The sequence below is a fragment of the Acinonyx jubatus genome, chromosome A3, assembly GCF_027475565.1.
Source record: "Acinonyx jubatus isolate Ajub_Pintada_27869175 chromosome A3, VMU_Ajub_asm_v1.0, whole genome shotgun sequence".
In the NCBI taxonomy this organism is placed as follows: Eukaryota; Metazoa; Chordata; class Mammalia; order Carnivora; family Felidae; genus Acinonyx; species Acinonyx jubatus.
In genome coordinates, this window is record NC_069388.1 from 10,322,377 (window position 1) to 10,341,105 (window position 18,729).

The following is an 18,729-nucleotide window of genomic DNA, read 5'->3' on the forward strand; positions in this document are numbered from 1 at the left end:
GAGGGGTGCAGGCCCCCAGGGGCCGGGGTCGCGGGCGCGCGGCCGCCCCTCTGGGGTGTACCCGCCTGGCGTTTTGTAGGGCTTTTCTGGGGCGCCCGGCTTTCCAGAAGCGCGCCCCAGGGGCCAGAGGGGAGAGGTCGGGCCAGGACTGGGCGGTCGCGGCCAGGGCGAGCTCCCGGGGCTGACCCGCCCCACGCTTCCGCGGCGAGCGTCTCCGGGGTCGGGAGGCGTTCGGGACCCCAGCCCCGCCGGGAGCGGCCGGGCAGACTCCCCTCCTCCTAGTCACTTAACCGAGGCGGTTGTTGGAGCGAGTCGATTTCCCACTATCGCCCCTCCGTCCTGGCCCGCCAAATTGTCGCCTGATAAGTTTCTAGCGTACGCGTGGGGGAGGGGGCGTCGTAAACCTCCTCTTGGGCCTTGTGGGTCGCTTCCCTTCGGCTCCCCGCCTGCTTTCTAATTTCTCAGCCGCTGATGGGGGTGAGCGCTGCACGCCCAGACGCTCTGAGCCACAATTCCGATGGGAAGGAATTGGCCACCTTCTCTTTTTTTTTTTTCCGGGAAGGGACTGTAATAACGTTTCCCAAGTTTGTAATAGGTGAATGTAAACCCCTTTTTTTCCCGCAAATAACATTTTTCCAGGGCAAATTAAAGAGATCGGCTTCACCAGGGGAGGCTGTGCGTTTTCGGGGCGTCTGATGGTCAGGGCTGCGCGCACCCGAGGTCCCAGGAGGATGGACTCTTCTTTGTGCCTCGGGTGGGGGGGTGCTGTGGGGGGGGGGAGCATGGAGAGGCTCGTCGCCTGGCCCACCTGGAACAAAAGGGTTAACCCTCCGCCCGCCCGCTTCCTCCCAAGAGGAGGGGCGAGCTCCGGGCCCTGACCCCTCCCCTGGTTCTGCTCTGACCTCCCCATTCTCCTACCCCCTTCATTTTTGGTGGGCGCATGCAAGTGGTGCTTTTCGAGTTGTTTGGCACCTTTTGGGGGGGAGCTTGTTACGGGGTAGGTTCTTAAATGAACCCTGGTTGGAGTTTGCAATCAGTTAACCCGAGCTGGGCTTAGGATCTCTGGCCTGGCTGTGCGCTATCTCCACGATTTGGGAGGGGGTGGGTTCGCTATTGATCGCTGGGTTGGAGCGGACCGCCGAGTTGCGCGCGGGCGCCCCCTGGAGGCCCGGCTTGGAGCAGCACGCTTTGCTGAGAGGCGGGTCCCCTCGCAGGTACCGGCTCACACCTGATGGGTGGGATGGGTTGGGGGTGGAGATGCAGAGCCCTGGGCTGGGCCAAAGGACGGGCGCCCCCGGGGATTTGAGCCGGTGGCTAGCGCGATCCCTGGCTGTACCTGGCCTTCTTTGCCAAGTCTTTGGAATTCTTGAAAAGAATTCCTCGAGATCCTAGATTGTGTTTGCAGAGGCTCCGGTTGCCAGCGTGGGACAGGAGGTAGTGTCCCCAAGCAGTATTAATGGCTGCATTTTGCATTTGAGCAGCCTGGATGTATGTACCTATCTGTGTATTATGGATGTGTAACTATACAGATACACGTGTCTGTATAGACCTGTATAGACAGATCTGTATACATATAAATAGAGACATAGATAGGTATAATTAAAAACAGATTGGGCCGGTCCTGTTTTGCAAGACCAATTGGAGATCCACTTGTAAAGAACGCAGTTCTAGAGGGAGGAAAATGGAGCTTGGCGATCAATTAGATTAAAAAATCTGCAGGTGGGCAGGGGACTCCGCGCTACATACGGGAAAATTAGCATTTTCTCAAAAGAATTTCGAATGCCCTTTGTGCTAAACTGGATTACAACCACCAACGATTAAGATCCCCAACTTTCAAACAAGGGCCTACCCCTGGCTGTAATGACTCGGAGGAGAGGGCATTTGGGAGTTCCTATTTTAATTGCGGGAGAGAGGGAAATCTCGTTGATAGTAGCTTGCGTGTTGCAGGCCGACTTTCTGTGCTTGGATCCGAGTTTGCGATGAAGGGGCTCCAACTTGCCCGCAGCCCCTTTTGTTCCGTTAAAAGTAAATTGCACCAGTCGGTACTTGGTCATTTAAGCCTCTGCTAGCTTCCTCATGGGTGAAGAGTTGGGGAGCCATCTTGGGAGACAGAAGATGGGCTTAACACTTCACCTCTTTGTAATGAAGTTAGGTTTTTGGTAAGGTTTTAGAGATGTGCATTCCTGTCGGGTATCGCTTTCAGCTGTGTAACCTTGAGACCTGCTCGGTTTCTCTGAGCGTTTGGATTTTTTTTCTTCCGTCTCTACAGTGGAGGTAAAGAATCCTGTTCAGATAATTTCAACTGCAAAGACCCAACTGTGTGCTGGGAATGTGATGAGTAATTAGTTTTGTTCACAATAACCATGTTTTCCATTGTATTTACTTACCGTGTCAAGATGGGTACGAGCTAATTGAGAGTCTGCCGCCTACCAGGCTGGGGACCTCAAGTACATTATCTGTAATTCTCATTTTTACTCGTTTTGAGTAAACAGCAGCTCCCAGTGGAAATGGCATGCTCACGGTGGGTTTTAGCCATGCTGGGAATCCAAGGGACTGTTTTATCATGGTCTGACTCGGATTGGTTATGGGATGGGGTTTTCTATCAGTCCCTTTGATGAGGAAGCCACGATGAGTGTTTAATGTTTGAGATGTGCCTTTTTGGACTTTACATTAAGGGATCCTTGGGAAGAGAGTTCGAAATAAAGCAGCGTTTGCATCTCACGCTCTGGGCCTTCTTGCCCTGGAAAAATGATGGGAAGAGTTCAGCAAGTTCTCCTTTTCATCAGCCCTTAACCTGTTGTACTTGTGATTCTTGAGAGAAAGCATCCGAACCATTTTTAAAAGACTCTGATTCCAGACAAGCTGCGCATCTCCAGTCGCCACCATCCTTTTTTTTTTTTTTTCCCTCCCAAATGAATTTCACGTCTAGGTCAGTCTTTGTTCTGGAGGGGCTCTGTGGAAGGGGACAATAAAAGCCCCTGCCTGCATGGAGTTTACAAGTTTGCCTAAAAGATGAGCTCCAGTTGAGGGAAAAGGGGGACATATCTCTTCATGTAAATAGCCAAACTCAGACGCTTTACCAGCGATTACAGCCTTGTTTGGTTCTTTGACTGCTTTTTTCCCTTTCAGCAGAGCCCCTGAATTTTGATCCAGGACTGTTTGGAACAAGTTTTTAGCTCTTAATCAAGTAGAACTTAATTATAGCTCTAACTTGCCAACTATGATTTGACTTAAAAGCCGTGTTACTGAAGCGTTTCTCTCCGATTGCTGAATTGAGATGTAAAACTAAACTGGTAAACGGGCACTTTCAACTGGTTCAAAGAACGTCTCCATTTCCTTTTGTTTTTTGGTAAGCAATTATCCTGTGGGTGGGGGAGGGTGGAAGATAGTGTATACTTCAGATAATCTACTCATTGTGGTTCTTTTAATATAGGAATGGGGGCAAAAGATAAGCTTGAGTCCTAATGCTTTGCTCAAGATTATGGAGGTTTTATTTTTGAAGCATTTTCAAGTCTGCAGAATGTGATTGGCTTCTAGTAGATGAGCTTTTCTTCTATACAATAGTAAGAGTATTTTCTATCCATTTGGCAGTGATTGAATCTAGGACCCCTGCTGGGTTTACTGCATTCTTCCAACTTATTGGATAACTAGATGCTGAGAGATAACATTCCTAAAATTCGGAGTGGGGGTGGGGGGGGATGGAAGAACTAGTTGCTGGGTAATCGCTCTGAACTTTGCTTTTTTCCTTTTGGGAAGGGTTAACGCGCGCATACCCAGCAGTTGTTCATAACCGAGCCCTCTTAACGCTCTGGCGAATACGGATTCGTTTATTTGCCGGTGGTGGTCTGGATGTGGAAGCACTTTTTACTGCACATGCATTCAGAGCTGCTGTTTTAAGACCCAAGTGGGATGTTGCTGGTAATGCATGGACGCTACAGAGGAGGCCAGCCTGTGTATACAGTGAAGGCAAGCTGGTATTCAGGCTGTAAATCACTCTTGGAAACAGTTAGCTCCTGGGGGGGAGGGGGGCTTAACCTTTTTTGTGCCGTAGACCCCTTCTCACCAGAATGTATTTCAGTGCAAAAAATAAAGGGCCTAGAAATACCAAGGAAACTACCTGGAAATAGAGTTCTCAAGAACATTTGTGATGTCATAACATGTGCTTCTTTATGAACACATTAAGTAAGATTAGCACAGCTGGTCAGGTAACTACCAGAATTTTCAGTCCTGCAACAGCATTAATATCATAGGAAAATACCTGTTTTCTGTTGATGATGAAGTTACAGGTTCTGCAAATACCACTGTGGTATGTTCTCTACATTTATAATGGAAAGAGATGTTAAATTTTAGTTCGGATTAGTGAAAATAAAGATCTCATTTTTTTCCCTTACCTAATTTCATGGACTCCAGTTAATTTTTTTTTTTTTTTACATTTATTTATTTTTGAGAGACTGAGAGAGACAGAGCGCAAGTGGGGTAGAGACAGAGATAGAAGGAGATACGGAATCCGAAGCAGGCTCCAGGCTCTGAGCTGTCAGCACAGAGCCAGATGTGGGGCTCGAACTCACAAACAGCCAGATCATGACCTGAGCTGAAGTTGGACGCTTAACCGCCTGAGCCACCCAGGCGCCCCTCATGGACTCCAGTTTAAGCATGCTGGTTTACAACCTGTTTTCAGTGAGGGAATATTGTCCCCGGGGGGGGGGTGGTGTGAACACTTCTTAGGGGGGGGCAGAAAATGTGATTACAGTGGTTTGTGGCCTTCGGAAGGCCCATGGTGCATAAACACATACAATATATTTGTGGCATTAAAATTTAATGGGTGGGGGGAGCCATGATTAGGAAAGAAGCTTTAGAAGCCTCCAGAGAAGGATGGAATGAAGGCTTGAGAAATAAATGACACCACTAAGTTTAGTGCCCTTGTAAATAGTATTTAAGAATCCAATCCCTGGTCGTCTTCTTCTGGTTAGTCTGTTACCCTGGGCCACCTAATCATGTCTGCTCGTGCCTCAGTTTCCACATCTGCGAACTGGGCACAAAGATGCTTGTTTATGTGGCTGCAAAGATGGAGTTAAGATGCACGTATTTTGTTGTTTGTGGAAGGTGGTGGTCGTTTTCTTTTGCAAAGTGGAATGGGTGTTCTCGCGTGGGCTTTATTGGGAATTTCCAGGAGTTAGAATTGTTTGAGTCCAAGGGTAGGACGTGCTAATTAAAAAAAAAATTTTTTTTAATGTTTATTCATTTTTGAGAGAGAGACAGTGTGAGGTGGGGAGGGGCAGAGAGAGAGGGAGACCCAGAATCCAAAGCAGGCTCCAGGCTCTGAGCTGTCAGCACAGAGCCGAACGCAGGGCTCAAACTCCCGAACCGGGAGATCGTGACCTGAGCCAAAGTCGGACACTTAACTGACTGAGCCACCCAGGCGCCCCCTATCTGAAAAATTTTTTTTTAATGTTTATTTATTTTTGACAGAGAGAAAGACAGACAGACAGACAGACAGAGCATGAGCGGGGAAGGGGCAGAGAGAGAGGGAGACACAGAATCCGAAGCAGGTTCCAGGTTCTGAGCTGTCAGCATGGAGCCCAACACAGGGCTTGAACCCACGAACCGCGAGATCATGACCTGAGCTGAAGTCAGATGCTCAACCGACTGAGCCACCCAGGCACCCCAGGAACATGCTAATTGAAAAGAAACCAGAGTATAAAAGCATATATTGAAAATTTTTCTCTTCTACCTTCAATCTTCAGGCCCATACTCTAAGACCTAGAAAGCAGCCTCAGTTTCTTTTCAGAAAATTTCCAGGTACAAATTTATATCTCTACCCACAAACCCAGATGAGACCACACATAGATACACATCCCATCCTCTACCTGTTTTTCCTCCCCTTGAAATCAATCTCAGGCATTTGTCCTGAAGCAGCACATATAACATAGATCTGCTTTTATTTTTGTAGGGACCAAGTGCCCCCCTGCCTTTTTCTTTCTGTAGCCTGGTTTATTTAACCAGAACCTTACAGCCTGACCAGGGTGCGTCCGTTTTTGTTTTTGCTGTTTGTTAATATGAGAAATGTATCCTTGTGTTATACAGAGTAAGTTCCTCACAAAGATTCATGCTAACATGATGTAGCCCAGAGTTCTGGAGGAGCACCTACCACCGCGTATTTCCCGCCAAGAGAAACTTTTTAAAAAGATCTTTTTCAAGTTCTTGACACATAATTGCCAGGATTGCTTTTAAGAGTGCCGCTTAACATCCTCACAAACACCTCATTTCAAGTCTTAGGAAAGTGTGGAGATAGATACTATATTCTGGGAATTGACGCGCCCGCGCGCGCGTGTGTGTGTGTGTGTGTGTGTGTGTGTGCGCGCGCGCGCGCGCGCGCGCGCGTGTGTTTCCAAATATTTTTAACTTGATTCTTGGGCTGTGACTGATGGGGAACCAGTATTAGGGCTGTAAGGAAGGAGGTACCTGTTGGGCTCCACCTGGACATAGCAGGAGTATGTTGTGTCCTAACTTATTTTTATTTATTGATTTATTTTAATTTTTTTAATGTGTATTTTTGAGAGTGAGACAGAGCGTGAGCAGGGGAGGGGCAGGGGGAGAGAGAGACAGACAGACAGAAGGAGACAAAGAATCCTAAGCGGGCTTCTGGCTCCCAGTTGTCAGCACAGAGCCAGACGCAGGGCTCGAACCCACGAACTGTGAGATCATGACCTGAGCGGAAGTCAAGACACTTAATAGACTGATCCAGCCGCCCTGTACGTTGTGTCCTAACTTTTAAAGTGGCTTCGGGGGGAGGTGGGGGGGTAGAAAGATGGCAGCAGGTGTCCTAGTCTCCTTTCCCTCTTGCCAACCTGACCCTCAGGCTTTTCTGTCCTCCCTAGGGGGTCTTTGAGAGGAAATAGAGTTGCAGTCTCAACAGAAGAAACATATTATGGTAGGAAGGGTAGGAACGAGGGAGGATCTGGGCGCTGCATGCCTGGGTTTTAATATTGGCCCTGCAGTTTATCAAATGTATTACTTTGGGCAAATCAAGGTCTCCTGTGCCTCAGTTTCCCCCTCTGTTACCTAGACTAGCCCCTACCTCATAGAGTTGTTAATAATGTATACATTGTTTAGAATCACACCTAGATGGGGCACCAGGGTGGCTCAGGGAGCCCTAAGTCGGTCTTTGCGTTGACAGCCCGGAGCCTGCTTGGGATTTGCTCTCCCTGTCTCTCTGCCCCTCCCATGCTCTTGCTTGCTCGCTCGCTCTCCCTCTCTCTTTCTCTCTGTGTGTCTTACAAAATAAACTTTAAAAACAGAATTAGAAGGCTCCTGGGTGGCTCAGTGGGTTGAGCATCCAACTTTAGCCCAGGTCATGATCTCCCGGTTCGTGAGTTCGAGCCCCGAGTCAGGCTCTGCGCTGACAGCTCGGAGCCTGGAGCCTGCTTCGGATTCTGGGTCTCCCTCTCCCACTGCCCCTCCCCTGCTCGGGCTCTGTCTCAAAAATAAATTAAAACATTTTTTAAAAGTTTTAAAAAATAAAGAATTCTGCCTGGCACACAGTAAGTGCTCAAAAGCTATTTATGACTATTTTCATCTGTAAATGGGGCCAGTATTTAATAGGCTTGTGTGATACACATATGGGGCACCTAGAGGTCCCTAGTCCGAACTGTAGTGCAGGACATAAGCCTCATTTGCGAGCTCTCCCCCACCTTGCACACAGTAGGGAGTGGGAACTGTTAGTGACTTAGGCTTTAGATGACCATTTTTCTACGTCTTGTTCTCCCACAGACCTAGTTGCCCTGCTAACCATTTGAGCCATTAGAGATAAATATGGAGAAACTAATGTTCCCTGAACACATGCCAAGTCTGCACTTTCCCCACATCCCATCCAGGGTGGTGCCCCAGGCACATTAGTGGGTACTTGACTCATTTGTTAAAGTAATCGCTTCACTTAACCCAGACACATCTACCTTACGAGGGTGTCATGATTATGCATGTTTCAGGCAAATTCTGAGGGGGAAGGCTACCACATCACACCTGTTTACAGGCGAATGCTGCTGGATCAGCCCTAACCTGATTTCCCTTCCCTGGCCAGACCTGTTTATGGTGGTTGGCTCTTTCTCCCTGCCCCCCCCCCCCAACCCATACACACCTTGCAAAACTTCCTATTACTGGGTCTAAAATTCATAAAGATTAGGCTACCTTACATAAATTTTAAAAGAGAAATAAACTTTTTCAAGATGAACTTCTGTTTCATACTGTGGGCCTCCTGTCAAAACCCCATGGTTTTAGGGAGTGTAATCACCCAAGGAGTTGAGAAGCAAAATAAATTAGTTTGCTTTAAGCAACAGGAATTGAACGGGGCACCTGGGTGGCTCAGTAGGTTAAGCTGTTTGGCATTAGCTCAGGTCATGATCGTGAGTTTGAGCCGGGCTCAAACTGAGTCGGGCTCTGGAACCTGCTTCAAATTCTGATTCCCCCTCTCTCTGCCTTCCCCTGCTCATGCACTCTCGCTCTGTCAACAATAAATAAACATTAAAAAAATTTTTTTTTAATTAAAAAAAAGAAGCAACAATTTATTTAAAAGTAATGTGTATTGGGGCTCCTGGGTGGCTCAGTCGGTTGAGCGTCCGACTTTGGCTCAGGTCATGATCTCACAGTCCGTGAGTTCGAGCCCTGCGTCGGGCTCTGTGCTGAAAGGTCAGAGCCTGGAGCCTGCTTCGGATTCTGTGTCTCCCTCTGTCTCTGCCCCTCCCCTGCTCATGCTCTGTCTCTCTCACTGTCAAAAATAAATAAACATTAAAAAATTTTAAAGTAATGTGTGTCTTTCTTGGCCTTTCCTCCACACATCGGTACATTTGAAACAGGTTTTCAACAAAAATGGTCACGTTTTACATACTGTTCTGCAGCCTGTTTCTTTCACGTAACTTCTGTCTCCATGTCAGAGCGTGCAGAAGTTAATGCAGTTTTTGGTCTATGAGTGAATCAAAATTTACTTTTGCTGCTGTAAACGTTGCTTTTAAAAAAATCCCTACTTATCTTTGTATATTTGTGCAATTATTTGTGTGATTTAGATCTGTATGCCTAGAGTTGGCTGGCTCCGAGGTATACTGCCTCTGTGACTAATTAGTTGGGGAGGGGGGGAAGGTATACATAGACTAGGATAGCCAGGAAATGAGAGCAAGTAGTTTACTCTCAGGACCCAGGCATCCAGATAAAGCAGTCCCAAGATGGGCGCTTTATTTATTTTTTAATATTTTTATTTATTTTTGAAAGATACAGACAGCATGAGCGGGGGAAGGGCAGAGAGCGAGGGAGACAGAATCCGAAGCAGGCTCCAGGCTCCGAGCTGTCAGCACAGAGCTCAACATGGGGCTTGAACTCATGAACCGTGAGATTACCACCTGAGCAGGAGTGGGATGCTTAACTGACTAAGCCACCCAGGTGCCCCCAAGATGGGCATTTGAATGTGCAGGCTATCATTAACACCGAAGGGAATAGTGCCTAATTACAAAAGAAACACACACACACACACACACACACACACACACACACACACACACAAGGAAATCCACAGGCCAATCCTTTTTAGGAATATAACTGTCCAGAATTGATCCTATGCATGTAATTCCAGGTATATAACAGTAGTAGAAGTTGCAAGTTCAGGGAGAGGCGTGAAACCCTTCGTTCCCCTCCCCTCTTCTCATTTTGGGGCTTCTCTCATTATCTGTGAGGTCGTTGAAATCTTTATCTATCGTCATGCCTTCCTTGAACATGAAAGCATTTCTGGGAATATCTGCTTGGCCTTCCTCGTCTAAATGTACTGTTTAGACAGTGTGCTGTCTCCATATTTTCGGTGAATTAGGCACTGCGGTCGTTGTTGGCATCTTGGAAGTGGGGAGGTGCACTGGTCACACTGAATGAGTGATTTACTGCAGTTTCGCTTTCGGTGGCCCCAGGATGGGGATGAGCACCTGTGATTTGAGCAGGTCTCCAATGTCATTTGTGTTGACTGCATGAAATTCACTTGCCTTTACAGGCAGACCCCGAGTAGGGTGCAGAGCTCTAAGGGGATTACTTTAATAATAAATTGTGTGAGTTTCCTACGGTTGCCATAACAAATTGCTATAAATTGGATGGCTTAAAGCAAAAGAAATTTAGGGGCCCCTGGGCGGCTTGGGCAGTTAAGCGTCCGACTTCACCTGGTGATTTTGAGCCCTGTGTCGGGCTCTGTGCTGACAGCTCGGAGCCTGGAGCCTGCTTCGGATTCTGTGTCTCCCTCTCTCTCTGCCCTGCCCATCTCGGGCTCTGTCTCTCTCAAAAATAAGTAAACATTAAAAGAAAATTAAAAAAAAAAAAAAAAAAACCCCAAAACAAAACACAGAAATTTAGTCCTACCTTCCTGGAGGCTAGACATCCGACATTGAGATATCAGTGGGGTCCGTCCCTTCTGGAGACGCTGAGGAAGAAGCCATTCCAGGCCTCCTTTCTACCTTCTGATGGCTTCCCACAATCCTGGCTTAGGGCCACATAAGTCTTTCACGTGGCTTTTATTCTGTTTCGTCTCTTTCCCCTATCTCTTTAAGGACACCCGGGCATTGGGTTAGGGACTCACCCCAATTACATTTGCAAAGACCCTATTCCAAATCAGGTCATGTGCACAGGTATTGGGTATAATGACTGGGACGTATTTTTTTGGGGGGGGGGGTTATCACAATTCAACCCCCTGCAGAAGTTCCCTTTTACAGTCTCCTGCCTGTGGGGACGGGACCCAGGTTGCCGAGGTCTCTGCGTCGTGAGCTGTGGTTTTTGCCTAGGAGTCGCCCCGCCTCCTTTCTCGGGCAGAATTCTTAGCTTTTTCTCTCTTGTCCCAGGTGCTCCAATGAACCACCCAGGGAGTGGCAATGACGTCAGCAGGGCTGGGGTGTCAGGGAAGAGGCCTCGTCGGGAGGAGACTCACGTCTGCGAGAAATGCTGCGCGGAGTTCTTCAGCCTCTCCGAGTTCTTGGAACACAAGAAAAGTTGCACTAAAAATCCCCCCGTCCTCATCATGCACGACGGCGAGGGGCCGGTGCCTTCAGAAGACTTCTCCGGGGCGGTGCTGGGCCACCAGCCGCACAGTCCAAGCAGTAAGGACGGTCCCAGGGAGGATGGCGGCGGCCCGGGGGACACGAAGGAGAAGCTGGGGGCCGAGTCCGTCGTGTTCTTGAAGACTGAGACGGCCCCGCCGCCCGCGTCCCAGGACGTGAGCTGTCTGCCCAAAGGCAAGGTGGCCAGCACCAACGTCACCCTCCAGGCCCTGCGGGGCACCAGGGTGGCCGTGAATCAGCGGAGCGTCGAGGCGCCGCCGGCCCCCGTGCCCGGCGCCAGCAGCATCCCGTGGGTCCTCGAGCAGATCCTGTGCCTCCAACAGCAGCAGCTGCAGCAGATCCAGCTCACGGAGCAGATCCGCGTTCAGGTGAACACGTGGGCCTCCCACGCCCTCCACTCCGGCGGGGCGGGGGCCGACACCCTCAAGGCCTTGGGCAGCCACGTGTCCCAGCAGGTGTCTGCGGCCGTGGCCTTGCTGAGCCAGAAAGCTGCAGGCCAGGGCCTGGCTCTGGACGCCTTGAAACAGGCCAAGCTACCTCACGCGCACGTCCCCGCCACGAGCGGCTCCGTGTCCCAGGGGCTGGCGCCCTTCGCCCTGAAGCCGGACGGGACGAGGGTCCTGCCCAACGTCGTGTCGCGCCTTCCCGGCGCCCTGCTACCTCAGGCCCCCGGCTCTGTGCTCTTCCCGAGCCCTTTCTCCACCGTGGCGTTGGACCCGTCCAAGAAGGGGAAGGGGAAGCCCCCGAACGTGTCCCCGGTGGAGGTCAAGCCCAGAGACGAGGCCGTCCTCTGCAAGCACAAGTGTAAGTACTGTAGCAAGGTTTTTGGGACCGATAGCTCCTTGCAGATCCACCTGCGCTCCCACACCGGCGAGAGACCCTTCGTGTGCTCTGTCTGCGGCCACCGCTTCACCACCAAGGGCAACCTCAAGGTGCACTTTCATCGACACCCCCAGGTGAAGGCGAACCCCCAGCTGTTTGCCGAGTTCCACGACAGAATGGTGGCGGGCAATGGCATCCCCCATGCGCTCTCGGCACCGGTCCCCGTAGACGAATCGGGCCTCTCGTTAGACAGCAAACCCGTCCTCGCGACAGGGACCCCCAGTGCAGGGCTACCTCAGAGTCTCTCTGCGGGGACTAACCCCAAGGACCTCGCGGGCGGCCCCCCGCCCGGCGACCTGCAGCCCGGGCCTTCTCCAGAGGGCGGGGATGGCCCCCTGCTGCTCTCCGGGCTGGGGCCACACCACAGTTCCCCCAGGGTCGGTGGCTTCCGAGGGAGCGGGACGCCCGAGCCGGGCTCGGAGACCCTGAAGCTGCAGCGGCTGGTGGAGAACATCGACAAGGCCACCGCCGAGCCCAACGAGTGTCTCATCTGCCACCGGGTCCTGAGCTGCCAGAGCTCCCTCAAGATGCATTACCGCACCCACACCGGGGAAAGGCCGTTCCAGTGTAAGATCTGCGGTCGGGCCTTCTCCACCAAGGGCAACCTGAAGACGCACCTCGGGGTCCACCGGACCAACACGTCCGCAAAGACGCAGCATTCGTGCCCCATCTGTCAGAAGAAGTTCACCAACGCGGTCCTGCTGCAGCAGCACATCCGGATGCACATGGGCGGCCAGATTCCCAACACGCCGCTGCCCGAGCATCCCTGTGACTTCGCGGGCCCCGAGCCAGCGATGGTCAGCGAAGGCGGCGGTGCGGGGGCCGTCTGTCACGACGATCTCCTCGAGAGCATCGACGTCGACGAGCTCGGCCCCCCGGAGGCCCCCGGCGGTAGCTCCTTGAAGGTCCCGCTGCCCCTGCCCAGCGGGCAGGCCGCGTCCCCCACCCTGGGGTTCGCCGTGACGGCTTCCCTAGACGCCCCCCCCGGGAAGGCGGGTCCCGCTCCTCTCGTCCTGCAGCGGCAGAGCAGCAGAGAAAACGGTTCGGTGGAGAGTGACGGCTTGACCAACGACTCGTCCTCCTCGGTGATGGGAGACCAGGAGTACCAGAGCCGAAGTCCGGACGTCCTGGAGACCACGTCCTTCCAGGCGCTGTCCCCCGCCAACAGCCAGGCAGAAAGCATCAAGTCCAGATCTCCCGATGCCGGTGGCAAAGCAGACAGCGCCGAGAACGGCCGCGCTGAGATGGAAGGTGATGGAGCTTTGGATTTCGCTTAGGTCCATTTTGGGCACGAGGTCATCCCACAGGAACCCGGGTCGAACGTCACAAACGGACAGTGTGATCTTTGCAAAGCAGCTCTCCCTCGTTAGGGCAGTTAGCCTCTCTGGCTAGAGGGAGATAATAACTCCCCCCGTCCTAGTACTCACATCGTGTTCTTTGCGGTGGTTAATGCGCACGGGGGATGGACAGCAGGCTTGTTGGTCTTTGCTTCTGTGTGTGTGTGTGAGCCCCGGGGAGACACTTGGGTCATCTTCGGGAAGTGCTCCGGGGGGAGAATGTGTGCAAAAGTGGGCGCACGCCTTCTTGGCCACCGAGATGAGTCCTAGGTCTTGCTTCTGAGGTCCTGCTCCCTAATGTAAGGTCCGCAGGTTAATAAATGTTGACAGGGAGGGAAAGAATCTAACCCATTATAAATGCACACGTAAATCGTGGGGTACCTGTTGGTGTCATTAATACTTGTCTTTAAGTAGTAGTCTCTCGGGGCGCCTGGGTGGCGCGGTCGGTTAAGCGTCCGACTTCAGCCAGGTCACGATCTCGCGGTCCGTGAGTTCGAGCCCCGCGTCGGGCCCTGGGCTGATGGCTCAGAGCCTGGAGCCTGCTTCCGATTCTGTGTCTCCCTCTCTCTCTGCCCCTCCCCTGTTCGTGCTCTGTCTCTCTCCGTCTCAAAAATAAATAAACGTTAAAAAAAAAATTTTTTTTTTTTAAAAGTAGTAGTTTCTCTACACCCAATGTGGGGCTCGAACTGCCGACCCCGAGGCCAAGAGTCGCGTGCTCCACCGACTGAGCCAGCCAGGCACCCCTTTTAAAGATAAAAACGTCTGATGCAGGAGCTTGAATTTCAGGTGTTTCCTGTCCATACCTCTCTGCCCCAGTGGTGACTTTTCGGAAGCGTTTGAGTTGTCACTCCCCGAGTGGGTCAACACGCTAAGGAGGAAAAGCCGCCTCTGAGGCACACGATTCCAGAAAGCCGTTTCCAGGCTGTCGATGGGCAGTGGTCATCACAGCTCTTTTTTGGTTTGAGAAGGAATGAGTACGGGATGATAAAGGTCTGGGGTTTCTTTTCTCTGGATACTAGGTCGTAGCAGCCTGCCATCGACATTTATCCGCGCCCAACCAGCCTATGTGAAAGTCGAAGTCCCTGGCGCGTTTGTTGGACCTGCGACCGTGTCCCCAGGCATGACTCCTTTGCTGGTGGCCCAGCCACGCCGGCAGGCCAAACAGCACGGCTGTGCACGGTGCGGGAAGAACTTCTCCTCGGCGAGCGCCCTCCAGATTCACGAGAGGACTCACACTGGGGAGAAGCCTTTCGTGTGTAACATATGTGGGCGTGCCTTTACCACCAAAGGCAACCTGAAGGTGAGTTTCTTCGGGCTCTCCGCAGGGATGGGGCTAGGCGTTGGCCAGCACAGCCTTGTTGGTGTCCCCCATTCGTGATGAATTCTTCCATTAAGACCAGATGGGATGGGGGTGCCCCGGTGGCTCAGTCGGTTAAGCGTCCGACTTCGGCTCGGGTCGTGATCTCATGGTCCGTGAGTTCGAGCCCCGCGTCGGGCTCTGTGCTGACAGCTCGAAGCCTGGAGCCTGCTTCGGATGCTGTGTCTCCCTCTCTCTCTGCCCCTCCCCTGCTCATGCTCCGTCAAAAATGAATAAACCTTAAAAAATACTAAAAAGAAAAAAAGACAAAGAGATTAGCAACTTGTGACAAAATCATAAGAATGTTCAACTCGGGGGTGGGGGGGGGCTTTGTTCTTTTCTCAAGTTATCTGTATCTTTTCAATTGTAAAAGCAGATTTCGCCCCTTTGAAAAGTTTGAAGGCCATCGGATTAGAGAATACCTATTCTTGGGGCCCCCGGGTGGCTCAGTCGGTTGAGCGTCCAACTTAATCGTGATCTCACGGTCCGTGAGTTCGAGCCCCGCGTCAGGCTCTGTGCCGACAGCTTGGAGCTTGGAGCCTGCTTCCGATTCTGTGTCTCCCTCTCTCTCTGCCCCTCCCCCGCTCATGCTCTGTGTCTCTCTCTCGAAAATAAATAACCATTAAAAAAAAAAAAAAAAGACCAGATGGGATACCGTATAGTCCTATCTCCCAGCTGGCTCTTGAAATAATTCATTAGACAGTATGTTTTCTCACATCACAACATGTCTGAAATTGGGATGCTTCTTATGGTCAGTGCCTGAAATTGGTAATTTTTTTTTTTTTTTTCCTAATCTTAGGGGCACAAGGAATAGTGATGCATTTTACAAAGGATGCTGTCTAGGAATAGGACACATGGTCTAATTAGAGATGCTCTTGTCTCTTAGTATAAAGTAGTTACACTTTAGGGTTGTTTTCCCTCCAATATTGGGGCAGACCATGACCTCTTTCAACAATAATCGAGTAGATAGGTAAAATCTAGCCTGGAAACCAGTGATAAATGTCACATAGTATAATGTGTGGAGAAATCATTTATGGGTTTGTGTGTGCATCCAGACTTGATGAGCACCCTCTATGTTTTGTTTTCCTAGCCTGCTAGGTTGAAATAAATAGCAGGAGTTAAACACTTATAGGATCCAGTGCCAGTGCAGTTAAAAAGAAGAAAGGCCTCAGGTTATCCGCTGTGCTTTCGAAACTGAGCAGCTGGGTCCTTCTGGAGAAGAGTCTGATATCAATAGGGACAGTCCACCTAAGATTTTACCTGGGGAGCCGGGAAGGAGACCTTCCCCACATGAGGCCTGAACGTGGCCTGTGTAAGCACAAGGGATGAGAACTGGGGACCTGGGGTTTTCCCTTTTGCCCTGCCTGTGGTTTGTGGGAACCGGGCCTCTGGATCTCTACCTGTCTCCGATGAGTAGACTAATTGAATTCTTTGTGGTTCAAATAAAGGTTGAAACTTAAAAGTTGACCAAGGAGACCGTATATCATTTAAAAAATGAAACGTACTTATTATAAAAGCAAGCTGTCCTCTTTGATTTATTTTTTAAGTTTGTTTATTTTTGAGAGCGTGCGAACAGGGGAGGGGCGGAGAGAGGGGGAGGCAAGAGGGTGGGAAGGGTGGTTCTGCACTGTCCACACAGAGCCCGACGCGGGGCTCGAACTCACGGACCGTGAGATCATGACCTGAGCCAAAGTCGATGGTGCCAGGTGCCCCCAAGCTATATTCTTTTAATTTTTTAGTTGGTGAAAACGACTAGGTAAGGAGCATGAAGTAATTTCATCTCTGATACCAACTTCTAGAAACAGAAAGCTTAAATGACTTCACAGGCCCCGGGATCAGCCCAGGGAAAGTCTGGAGCTGCTGTGTTTGTTTTTGTTTTGTTGTTGTTTCTCTCTGCACAAGTGGCTTTGGGCAGATGGCTCCTTGTGCCTCAGTTTCCCATGACTCACTAATGGTAGTGACAACTTCAGAGTGCTCCTAAAGATGAAATGAATTCGACTCCTAAATGTTTCAAATTATGCCTGGAACATCCTAACAGCTCGTAGCGATTAAGAGCAGGTCACTCCTGAGCGCACTTGGCCGGCTAACTACTAACTTCTCAGGATGTCAGGAAAGCTGAAACGGGGTACCTGAGAAACCTAGTGCCCATCACATTCTCCCCACTCTTTTTTTTTTTTAAGTTTATTTATTTTGAGAGAGAGAGAGTCAGTGGGGAAGGAGCAGAGAGAGAGAATCCCAGGCAGGCTCCAAGCTGTCAGCGCAGAGCCTGATGGAGGGCTTGAACCCACAAACTGTGAGATCACGACCGGAGCCGAAATCAAGAGTTGACGCTTAACTGACTGAGCGGCCCCCCCAGGCACCCCTCTTCTGACTCTTTTTGAAGCTCAAAGGGAGTTAGAAACTCAAAAGCCAGACTTTTCACTACTCTGGAGTAGTGATGATGATCATTGACGTCCTGTGTATCTGGTCTGTCCGTGCCATCATCAGGGCAGCATCTGTTCTGTTCCAGAGTTATTTGTTAACTCACATTTTTTATTCAGGTAACGGTGGGCTCCCGTGCAGTGAGAATTCACAGATCCTTACACGCTCTGACCAGTTCCCCCAGTGGTAGAATTTCGCGAAAACTATGAGTAACCGATAAGAACCAGGATATTGGCATGGACGGAACCTACTGGTCTCCTAGATTTCCCCCCATTTTATTTGTACTCCATGTGTGTAAGTGTGTTACCTTCTGCACAACTGTGTAGGTTTGTAATTCGCAAGTTTTAAATCTAGCACTTGAGCGGATACATAGTATCCTAGTATTTGAGCCTGACACATAGTAAGGGTTCCTGTAGGAACCCACTGGAACAGTGGGACAGGGACAGAATTGGAGCCTGTGGCCCTGCCTCGCTGGGCTTTACTTGCCTCTAGGCAGGAATGTGGGCCCCTTGTTGCCCAATCCTCTGCTTCCTCCCCTCCCCCACCCCAAGATGAGTCCCCGTTTTGGTGGGAACCTCTCTGTTCCTGTTCCCACAGGTCCACTACATGACGCACGGAGCCAACAACAGTTCTGCACGCCGAGGGAGGAAGCTGGCCATCGAGAACACCATGGCTCTGTTAGGAACTGATGGGAAGAGAGTTCCCGAGATGTTTCCCAAGGAAATCCTGGCCCCCTCGGTGAGCGTGGACCCCGTCGTGTGGAACCAGTACACCACCATGCTCAATGGAGGCCTGGCCATGAAGACCAACGAAATCTCCGTGATCCAGAGTGGCGGCATCCCCACGCTCCCAGTTTCCTTGGGGGCTAGCTCCATTGTGAACAACACCACTATCTCCAAGTTGGACGGCTCCCAGTCTGCCCTCGGTGCCGAAGTGGAAAAACCGGGTGCTGCTGACGGTGTCCCCAAACACCAGTTCCCTCACTTCCTGGAAGAAAACAAGATTGCAGTCAGCTAAGCTCCGGGAGGGATCCCTGGTTGAGGGAGGAATGCAGAGGCAGAATGACCTCCCCGACTATACTTCCCCCCCCCCCCCTTTTTAAAAGAACCCATCCCCTCCTGTTTGTTTTCTTACTGATGTGCAAATGATGTTTACAGTGTGAGATCACAACCTCAGGCAAATCCTACAATCAGATGTTATGCTGCTTTGCAAAAAAAAAAAAAAAAAAAAAAATTGAAAAAAGAAAAATCGAAAAAAGAAAAAATTGAAAAACAAAAAAAAACTAAAAAAGAAAAAATGCATACTAAAAAACAGACTAGAATTTTTTTTTTTTTTAAATTTTGGAAGCGGGTCTTGCAAAGTAGCTTTGTTACTTGCGACAAACTGTATACATAAAACCTTTGTACAACCTAGAGTAACTATTTCCAAAGACGATCCCCTTGTTTCAAGTTGGAACTTACTGAACCACAGTGGAAAAGGCAACTGTTAGCCTAATTGTGGGGGGTGCTGTATACTTCCCCAGTGACTGACTGTATGCGGGTACACGGACAAGATCTGGCATCTGTTTAGGGACCTGTTTTGTATGACCCCCAACCCTGCACCCATCCTTTGTTTTTTGGTTTTTTCCCCTGAATGTGCTTTTTTTTTCTTTTTAACTAAG

The 18,729-nt window shown here is 50.3% G+C and overlaps 1 protein-coding gene across 4 annotated transcripts in view; it reads left to right on the top strand.

Moving 5' to 3' along the window:
- Window positions 1–18,317, top strand: part of SALL4 (spalt like transcription factor 4) — a 98,690-nt gene extending 80,373 nt beyond the window's left edge. For 2 of the 4 annotated variants that reach the window (XM_053199820.1, XM_027046625.2), the window contains exons 2-4: window positions 10,857–13,205; window positions 14,311–14,591; window positions 17,667–18,317. In XM_053199820.1, the coding sequence (XP_053055795.1) occupies window positions 10,857–13,205; window positions 14,311–14,591; window positions 17,667–18,086 (3,050 nt within the window). In that variant the 3' untranslated portion in view covers window positions 18,087–18,317. Of the gene's footprint in view, window positions 1–4,067; window positions 4,307–10,856; window positions 13,206–14,310; window positions 14,592–17,666 lie in introns of those variants that run through there. The other 2 variants (XM_027046626.2, XM_053199821.1) reach the window with 2 other exon arrangements.
- The last annotated feature ends 412 nt before the right edge of the window (window positions 18,318–18,729 follow it).